The following is a 10,892-nucleotide window of genomic DNA, read 5'->3' on the forward strand; positions in this document are numbered from 1 at the left end:
TGGCCAAAACTCAGCAGCACTTTTTCGGGCAGCTGTTGATAAAAGTAGGATTGCCAACATGATCGCCAATGTCCATTGACAGATATGGCACAAGAAGAAGAAGAAGAATTTGTGAATATATAAAAAGACTAATTGACTAATAATTTCTTGCATTTATAGCATATTTTCTTCTTCACTTGATAAGTTGCATTGTTTTTTCAGTTTTTACCAAAGGATGCAGATGCTTATATTTCCTGGCATAGAACAAAACATTAATCAAACAGAACTTCTCTGCCCACATTCATCATTACTTCACCCTATTTCCAAGCCTTTCAAACTGATTTAAAACTAAGCTTTTGTACCTGAGCTAACTGGCCAGATAATTGAAAAACAGAATCAGCCAATGAGAGTGCTTGCCAGGTGTCTGATGGCAGCTGCATGGCAATGGACCTCGTACAAGGCTGCTACATGCACAGTCTATCTGGCATGGGCAAAAGGCTGCAGCTGGACCATGTCAGTAAAAGAACTTTCACTTACAACAGCCCCCCCGCCCCAGCATTGCTTCACTGTCATGAAGCATGATTTGTACAGTGAATTCTTTCTGTTCACCAAAGTAGATCGTATTCAGCTTATAAACGGACATAATTTTTTTTTAAAAAAATTGTTTCAAAGGTTGTGGCCCAACACTATGCTTACACTATAAAAGTATTTAAAATAAAACTGAGCAATTATGTTTCTGTATTTTTTTTTTGCCATGGTTTGGTTCATGTGTACCATATCCTTAAAGAACATAGTGAAGTTATCTCTAGCTATTCCTATGGGGGGAGGGGGGGGAATGACTACTTCTATAATGATAACGTGTGTGTGTGTGCGCGTGCGTGCGTGCATGCACGCCTTTGAGTCAGTGTTGATTCCTAGTGACTGCCTGGACAAATCCCTACATTTTTTTTTACAACATATTGAAAGTAGTTTGCCATTGCCTGTTTGTAAGACTACAAGAATGTGGCTGGCTCAAGGTCACCAAATTGGCTTTGTGTCTAAGGGGCAGAAAGAACTCAAGGTTTGCTCGTTACTAGCCTGACACTTTAATCACTATGCCATACTTAAGGCGAGTATTTAGTGTGCTTCAGTTGTGAAGTAGATTGGAAAGGGATGGGTTATTAACTGCAAAAAGGAGGGGAAGCTGTACTGCCTTGCAAATTAAATATGCCACTGAAAAACACATCAAGAAAACAGAACACCACAATGACTACTTCTTTAATCTTAACCAAAGAGGAAGAAGATTCAGAATATAGTTCCTGTTTAAACAGCATCATTTAAAAAAAAAATCCACTTCAGTTCAAGTAATGCTATGGCTAAAAACAGTATACTTCATGCAAATACTCAAAGGCTGTTCTTTTAAAACGGGATGTGGTTTTTGAAAAGAAGAAACATATATAGATAATGTTTTGCTCCATGTATGTGCAATTAAATGAATTAACAATCCTGCAAGGGGACACACATTTCCACAGGCAGTAGGAGCCTGATGAATTTTGCACCTGAAGTCTCACAACACTTTTTGTAACATTTCCTTATAAAGATCCATTTTTCTAAGCAGATTGGGATTCAATTTCATATAGAATTTATTTTCCCATAAAATCATTATTTTCAGCATTCAGCAAACACTGCTTGCAGTGAGATGGCCAGCAAACTAATTTAAGGAATGAATAAATTGTACATTAGAAATGTACAAAATGTTCATAGCAAATTGTACATAACAATTTACAGGGTTAAATGAATGATAAATGCAAGCAACATAGCCATGGGGTCTCTTGGAAACAAGTCAATATATGTATGTATGTATGTATACATATACATATACATATACATATACATATATATGTATGTATGTATGTATGTATATAAAAAAAACAGTTACACTATAGTGGTTATCTGATTTCAAAGTTTACAGCCTTTCGCTTAGAAAGCCGAGATCTATATCAGAGATCATGTGATGCCATGGGCTTTCCACTAATCTTGACTGGATTAGTTGCTATGAGAAAATCTAGCACAATTTTTTTTTTGCAGCATTTCTTCTGCATTTGTAACAGGAGAGGAAGATTTCCAAGTGTGGGAAGCACCCCTTCTACACTTCTTAGAATCAAGACTCTTTTTAAAGTTGCTGAGAGATTATTTGCCTTTCTGTTCCCAGGATGGCTGTCTAGTCCTTCCTCCCTTTCTTCCCTCCCTTCCCTTCCTCCCTTCTTTCCCAAATGTGGTAAAGGAAGAATGAAGGGTACTGCTAATTGGTTTTTTCCCCTCTAGTGCACAAATGAAAAGAATACAATGGCAGGTAGTCCTTGACTTACAATCATATGTTTACCAACTGTTTTAAGTTACCACAACACTGAAAAAGTGACTTACAACTAGTTGTCACACTTATGATCATTGCAGTATCCCCACGGTCACATGACCAAAATTCCAACAAGTAATATCATTGCGAGAAGCCAGATTTGTTTAAGAACCATGTATTCCTTAATAATCAAGATGATTCACTTAACCACTATGGCAAAAAAAAAAAAAGATTTTAAATTGGACACAACTCACTTAATTAAACATTAAACAACTGAATTTGAATGACCATGCACAATCCAAGGATTACCTGTATCACCACTGAGAGATTAAGAGGTCACTAAGATCTTAGGAAGTAAAACTTGTGACAATATAGGAATGCTCTGATATACTGGCTTTCTAGATTCCTTTGCTAAATCTTTTTTATGTTACGATTCAAAATTGAACTTATTTTGCAAACTTATAGACTCTGCTATTAGTACATGAACATTCCCATTAATACATACTCTGTATCTTTAGAAACAATTTTTCTGATCTTTTTAAAATTTGCATCCTTATTGTTTAAAAACATATTAAATTCTTTCCTGCAACAGAAAGGTAAATCTGTAATTATCATTTACCATATCATTTAACCAATATTGTTTAGTGTGTAGCTTTCATATTAGAAATCACAGAAAGTCTCCTTCACAGATATTTTAATACACATGTATAGAGTAATTAAATCATGAGTATCTTTAAAGTCTGGCTTATTTGTGGCTGTCTTTTTCAAGCTTTCTTCTAACAAATTGGATTCCCCCCCAAAAAAAGTCATATAAAGAGAGACTCAACAAATTTCTGTGACGATAAAAATATAAATTCTATCACGTCATGATAAAATTACAGATGATGGAAATGGTAAAGAAAAGGCATTTTATTTATTTATCACATATATAAGAACTCTCAACTATAAGTTTATTACATAATGTTTAATTTCAATTTGATACGTTCTTTCATATATTCAGGACAGTGGTCTGAATAAGTAACTATAACTCATACACCATAAATCAGTGTTTTTCAACCTTTTTTGTGCAAAGGCACACTTTTTTCATGAAAAAAAATCACGAGGCACACCACCATTAGAAAATGTTAAAAAAATTTAACTCTGTGCCTATATTGACTATATATAAAGTAATTTTCCCACGGCACACCTTACACTATGTCACGGCACAGTGGTTGAAAAACACTGCCATAAATGTCAAACAGCTTATTACTTAGTTCTTACATTCTTTTTTCCCATTCACGCTGAAATCACAAACATATTAGGATGTCTTATCTCATAGATACACTGATTTTGTTCTATTAATTTTAACTATTGAAATTTGTCTTACAAATTCTTCCAGTTTTTTACTTGCCAGATATGAGACTCCATTCCTACAATTCCTAACCAACATGGCCTGGCCAACAAATTTCAATAGCAATCTTTGGAAATAGTATTTCTATAATTTCACTAGAGAATTTGCTCTAGTCACTGAGATAAAATAAGAATACTATAATCTATTCTGTTCACAAGCCTAACTCTCTAAAGCTACATTAAATAAATTACACGAAAAAAGTACAAGCATATATATTTATATACATACACAATTCATACTGTGGATTTCTTTGTTAGTTCGTCTAATTGTCCGTTTTTTTCTCCAAAGTTCACTGTGGTCCCTTTTAAATACTTTCCCTCGGAAACTCATTGTGTTAGTAGAACGTCAAGCAGAAAAGAAATCCATATTAGAAAAACACAATCCTCTTTCACTGATTATTATTATTTATGCTGTGAGCAGAGGAAGTATATGAACACTTATACTATCTCCACAAATTGCATTCAAAAGAAGAAAAAGAAGAACCCGAAATTCAGTAATAAATCATTACTTCCTGTCTGAGTAATGTGCTTCTTCAATGACAAGTAAGATTGACGCCTCAGTCACAATGTTTCCTATCACCTGTTTCATTTCTCCCCACCCACCTAAGATTGGAGGAACAGTATTATACCATGTAAACTTTAGCTGTTGTGAATAAGAAATTACAATCTGGGTAGTTGGGGAGAACAAAAAACTCCTCTGCCTCACAAAGAATACAGCACACAGCCTTTTGCTAAACTGAAGACCATCTGTAAATTTAGTTTGAAGAAATAGAAGTACAACAGACCTCTACAAGCTTCTGAATGTCTCAAATTGGCATTCGGTATTTCATTCAGTAGTGGTCAGATATGAAATAGAGCAGGGTTTCCACCAAAAACTGGCTTCAATGTAATTAACAACCATTTGGCAAAGTCTACTTATAGCTGAGATGGACGTGGTGGCTCAGAGGCTAAGACACTGAGCTTGTCGATCAGAAAGGTCAGCAGTTTGATGGTTTGAATCCCTAGTGCCTTGTAATAGAGTGAGCTCCCATTACTTGCCCCAGCTTCTGCCAACCTAGCAGCTCAAAAGCACGTAAAAAATGAAAGTAGAAAAGTAGGAACCCCCTTTGGTGGGAAAGTAACAGTGTTCCTTGCGCCTTTGGCATTCAGTCATGCTGGCCACATGACCACAGACAAGTGGTCTGTGCTGGGTCTTTGGCTTTAAAACGGAGATGAGCACCACCCCCTAGAGTTGGGAATGACTAGCACATATGTACGAGTGGAACCTCTACCGTTACCTATAGCTGATTTCCTTTTGTGGAGGGATTTTGTGGTCAGAACTACTTCTTGTCTGACTGTGGTCTAACGCTGCACCTAAGGGAAATGTGGGATAGTCTGCTTTCTGCTTTTCTCCACCTTGGCCATCACTGTCACCTCTGTCTGTATAATGAAACCTTTGGCTGTTGCCTACAGTGCCTAGTTTCCAGGGAAGTGGGGAAAGAGAGTTGCTACATTATAGAGCAGCTCAGATGTCATTCTCTTAGTTGTAGATTGGGTATTTTCTTTGTTTATTAGGGTAGTGTTGATATTTTGTATACTGAGGGAAAGCAATATTGGAAGGGTAGAGTTTGGAAAAAGAATCAGGCTTTAAAACATTTATATGGCTTTTCAATTGATGGTGGCTTCATAATGAAATAATTAAAAACAATTGAAGGGGCAAATACATTAACCATATTTTAATTCAGAATACATCTGCTTTTAATTTTTTCCTCATTAACAGCCACAATAGGAAATAAGCTTTCCTCCATTTTCTTACTTAAAATATTAAATTGGCCCAGTGGTTCCGAAAGACACCTAAAGCACAAAAGAACAAATTTCAATACGTCTGAAGGCTGACAGATTTCAGTGATGTGCCTTTCCCTCAGACAAAATGAGTAGCTGTTAAACAGGGACATCTTGTTTCAGCAGCTTCACCATTCAGCTAGAATGGTGCTTATAAGGCCAAAAATGCAAGCAATACACCAAAGAAAGATCACATTTTATTCTCAAGAATGTATTGAATACTTATCTAATGATTGGAAAAGAATTGAGGAGAATGGTTGTAAGTTCCATTTCTAAGGTTGCACTTTGGGATGCTCAGAACTCCCAGGAAAATTCTCCACTCTACAGAAATGTTTCTCTGTCCTGTCAACTTTAAGATACATAGATTTCAACTCCCACAATTTCTCTTCAAGAGTTGGTGTCCATGGATCTCAAAGTTGCTGAGTTTGGGAAAGCTGGTCTTAAAATATTCTCAAAGCTTACTGTGCAGTGCTGGCGCATAATCTACCAATGTGAATCAAAAAGAAACAAAGAAGAAAGAAGCTGTTTTAAAAATTACATTTATTTTTCATCCTCCTTAACAACTAATGTTTAACTGGGAGGGGGAGCTTTAAAATTGTCTAGGTATCTTCTGGTAAATCTTCTCTAAAGACTTGTGAAGAAGATACCATTCTATAAGTTATTACACAAAACTTAATCTGACTGTAAAGAGAATCAATCTAGCCCAGAAAATAATAGCTGAATTGTATCCCCACAAAATACTTATAGCTTCTAATAACTTTTAAATTCTGATTTATTTTTATTACATTTACTGTGTTTTTAACATGTAACTTTTTATGCTTTGAAATTGCTAAGAGTCTTTATAGCAATAGCAGTTAGACTTATATACCGCTTCATATGGCTTTCAGCCCTCTCTAAGCGGTTTACAGAGTCAGCATATTGCCCCCAACAACAATCCGGGTCCTCATTTTACCCACCTCGGAAGGATGGAAGGCTGAGTCAACCCTGAGCCGGTGAGATTTGAACAGTCGAACTGCAGAACTGCAGTCAGCTGAAGTAGCCTGCAGTGCTGCATTTAACCACTGCGCTACCTTGGCTCTTTCTGTTATGGTAATATAGAAATGAAACAACATGAAATAAAATTAATAAATACGTGCTTTTTTTAAAAAAAAATTCGTGCTTTTACGTGCTTTTTTTGAAACATTAGCAAAAGGGAGGAGCTGACAGGAAATGGAAAAAGGGTAGATTGTAAGAGTCTGGTCATGTGGTTCAGTCCTTTAGAGATGCTGTCAAAAAACTGAAACTCCAAAGTGAACTGAGGTCAACAAAGAAGGTTAAAAATAAAAGGTTTTTTAGACATAGTTTTTTCAAAAGAAAAGAAACGAAACTGATCAGCTTTAAAATGAAGAAGACAAATGCTAACGAATAAATAAAAGGCAGAACTTTTTGATGCAATTTAAGTATTCTACCAGGAAATTGTAAAAAAGTTAACTGAGGGACAAAATGAAATAGGTTGAAGGCATGGAAATACCTCTTTGCATTGAATGAATTTAATGACCATATTAATTGCATTCTATGGATATGAAGGAACTAACTGATCATCTGACTGAATTTCTATGTATTATCTTGGAGAAATCCTGATCAAACTCTAGATGCCTGGAAGAAAAGTGTTATCCCAGTCTTCAAAAAAGGGAAAATGGAATATCCAACAACTATAAACCACATCAATACATGATAAGATTCTGGAGCAAATTGTAATGAGATTGACTCATGACCACCTTCAAAATAATGCAGTAATTACTAGAGGTTAGCATGAATTTATTGAGCAGAAATCTTGATACATTTTCTGATTGGTTAACTTCCTTAATATATTATTGGAATACTGCAGACATAATATATATTAAATTCAGATTTTACAGTTATAAGTAGCAGATGTTCCAGCATTGCGTAGGGGTTGATAGAATGACAAGAGTTGCTTTACTGTGAAAAAATTGCTCTATTCTATCCAAATTTCAAAAGTATAAGCATATGTATAATTATGAATTTTCTGAACCCCTGGGATTATAGCCATTTTTTTGTCTAACTTTGCTGAAGTCATTGTTCAGAATTAATATTTACTATGCACATATCTATCATGAGGCACTGTTTAGCTGAAAAGAACATGAGCTCTGTGTGTTGAGACATCATAAGAGATAACTGAAGTCCATTAGTTCATTATAAGGACCAAATTGAAGATACCTAACTTCTTGATGGTATAGAAAGCTACATCAAGCCGATGAATTCAATGTCATGGAACTTCTTCATCCAGTAAGTGATGCAAAGTTCTGCTAAAGTTACCTTGAATTTTCAAAATGATGCGATAAAAATGTAAAAGCCAAGCAATCTTTTTTTAAAAAAATCTACTTTTGGATTTGGTATATCCTGAATGGCCTTGATCTTGCCTTATAATGCAAAAATGCCTGACACATCAGTTCTTTGAATGCAAAGCAATATGTACCATCCAAGCCTTCAAAACTATCAGGTGACCTTGGGTCAGTTGCTCTTTCACGGTTCAAGGAAGCAGACAATAGCAAACCACTTTGGAAATCTTGCCAAGAAAACTGCAAGAAACATGTCTCATCAGTTGCCAGGAATTAATACTGACTCGAAGAACCCTACCCCCAGAGCCTCTAGATATCTAAATGATTTATCATCAATCGTGTGTAATTTTCTTTAAAGAATTCTTTATTTTAAAAAATTAAGGTTCAACATACAACTTGAACCTTGGTGTATCAAATCAATGTGCTAAAAGTCCCGACAGTTACAAAAGGTTTAGCCTCACAAAGTTCAGAACTACATGTCAAGAATCTGTTTTCTTAGATTCTATGCAAAGAAAAAAAAAGTATTTCTGCTAAGACTCCAAAAAAATTAGCTGGCTCACAACAAATTTTTCAAAGGGACCTAATGCGACCATTTTATATACAAACAGACTAAGTAGAGGGAATGAAGCCTTGTTCCTGGTTACTGTCACAATTTTTTCTTTTTCTTTTTTTCAAAAGGCCTTCTGGCAGCAAATTCCACTTCCTCATTGCTAATTATTAGATATTCTGCATGCAATGTATCAGATGATTTCAGTACATATGAACAAATATTAATTCATAACAACCCAGATAATTAAATTATTATTATTACAATTTATTATTGTAATTAATTAATTTAATTAGTATAGCTGCCTAGCTTACAAGGGCATGTCTGGGTAGCTCACAGCAGTTGAAACAACAGAAACAATAAAATAAGCACAGTAGCATACAAATTTATGATTAAAAATTCAAATGTAACATACTCATTTGGTCAATATGAATCATACATGCTCTTGCCACTATCAAGGCTTACCACACCTGTCAGACACCCTTCCTCCTCCCCAGGCATGCTTGAGAAAGCTCTAATAGCGGGAAGGTGGAAGGAAAGAGAAGAGATGGGTTCACCATTGGAAGACTGAAACAACAAATCATCATGGATATAATCTACCTGGTGGCCACCAAGAATTGACAATGATTTGAGGGCGCAGTCACTTATGGAGCAAAGTAGTTTCCATGACTATAGAAGTTCCACTGTAAAGTTTAGAAAATAAAAAAGATAAGAAGCCACTTATCTCTTTTATTTTCTAAATTTTCCAGTGGAACTCCTATAGGTGCCCAGAATTTGTACTTGAATGGAATGGAATATTCTGAAATATACAAAGTAGGTGAGTAACCCATCCAGTTGCCTTCTTTGATTCATTGGAACTTTGATGAAATCAAGCTTTTTGAAATCAAAGGAAGTGGTATCCCACTCTGTCTCATGCCTACCTACATAAATCTAAATGATGCTTTATTGCTAACACAACCATTATTGCAGCCCACCACACATGAGCATCTCGGATCTTAAATTCCATATAGACTCATCAGCTGAAAAAGTTTCCTGCCTTCAACAGAGGGCAATCAAACTGTATTTTATTTAGCTAAATGGCTGTTTTGGAAACCTCACAAAAAGGAGGCCTGATTATGCTTCTGCTTGCAGAATATAAAATTTTAAAGGCCATAACAAAAGATGGATATCCCAGAATCAATTCCCAGACAGACCCGATAACCACAAAAGAGCCACAGTGTAAATAAAATACCCATTTCTCTCATACCGCCAACACTGACAGATACCTAAAACCTTCTCATGTGACGATGTGAAGAGAACTGGCAATGTTAAATGTCTCTGGCTGCACTGAAAGTTACCACAGGATCCATCACTAGTTGTGCTTTGTAAACTATTCTTTCTCAGGATTTGAAAGTATATCTCTAACATTCTAACTTCACAAAGGCATTATAATATTTTTCCCCAAATATCTTTGTAGTGTAAATAGTGTAAAGGAAAACAATTCAAAGGGCACATTAATGAAGGCTACAATTGTGGCAAAAAAAAAACCTATAGAGAAAGTAGCAAAGTGGAAAGTAGAAAGCTAAGTATTATAACAAAAACTAAATAGCAATAGCACTTAGACTTATATACCACTTCACAATGCTTTACACTCCTCTTTAAGCAGTTTACAAAGTCACCATATTTTTTCCAATAATCTGAGTCCTCATTTTACGGACCTCATAAGGGTGAAAGGCTGAGTCAACCTTAACTCATGAGATTTGAACTGTCAAATTGCAGGCAGCTGGCAGTCAGCAGAAGTAGACTGCAGTACTGCATTCTAACAACTGTGGCACCCTGGTTCTTTACCTCCAAACCACATCCTATCCCCAAACCAAAAAAGTGATTATGTTTTGTCTCTAAAGAGTAAATATTGGAATATTGGTCCCCTACATAGCAGATGAATGAAGTTATCTAAGCTAGATGATTAGTAGGTGTAAAAAAATGACTTGATGATACATAATCACATAGAAGATACTGATCTCATTCAAATAATGATGGGATTTGCAAAATATGAACCTATATAAAAATCTTTCAAATTGATTTAGGTTGGAAAAAAAGTTGAAGTTTTTGCAAGTGTATGCTTTATCTTCTCTCTGTATAAATCTGCCAGTGCAGCCATTGGCAAAAAACATAATCAAAATATTGTTTTTTGCCATTTGGTCTAGTGGTTAAAGCACTGGGCTAGAAACCAGGAGACTATGAGTCTTAGTTCTACTTTAGACATGAAAGTTGGCTGGGTGACTTTGGGTCAGTCGCTCTCTCACCCCAACTCGCCTCATAGGGCTCTTGTAGGAAAAATGAAGGAAGAAGAAATATTAAGTATTATCACAGCCTTGAGTTGTTTATAAAAATAACAAAGGCATGATAAAAAGAAAATCCAAAAGCTATTATTAAAATGTTACATGACCGCAGATTTGAACTCAAGTAACATCACAATAAAATGCATGACAAAATTTCCAGTGAA

General features: G+C 35.5%; 1 protein-coding gene across 5 annotated transcripts in view; it reads right to left on the minus strand.

Moving 5' to 3' along the window:
- The window catches only part of DOCK10 (dedicator of cytokinesis 10), a 111,086-nt gene extending 106,922 nt beyond the window's left edge, over positions 1-4,164 (minus strand). For all 5 annotated transcript variants that reach the window (XM_032225590.1, XM_032225594.1, XM_032225592.1 and 2 more), the window contains exon 1: positions 3,930-4,164. In XM_032225590.1, coding sequence (XP_032081481.1) covers positions 3,930-4,031 — 102 coding nt within the window. In that variant the 5' untranslated portion in view covers positions 4,032-4,164. The remainder of the gene's footprint in view (positions 1-3,929) is intronic.
- Between the last annotated feature and the right edge of the window lie 6,728 nt (positions 4,165-10,892).

This window comes from Thamnophis elegans, chromosome 10, assembly GCF_009769535.1.
Source record: "Thamnophis elegans isolate rThaEle1 chromosome 10, rThaEle1.pri, whole genome shotgun sequence".
Taxonomy (NCBI): Eukaryota; Metazoa; Chordata; class Lepidosauria; order Squamata; family Colubridae; genus Thamnophis; species Thamnophis elegans.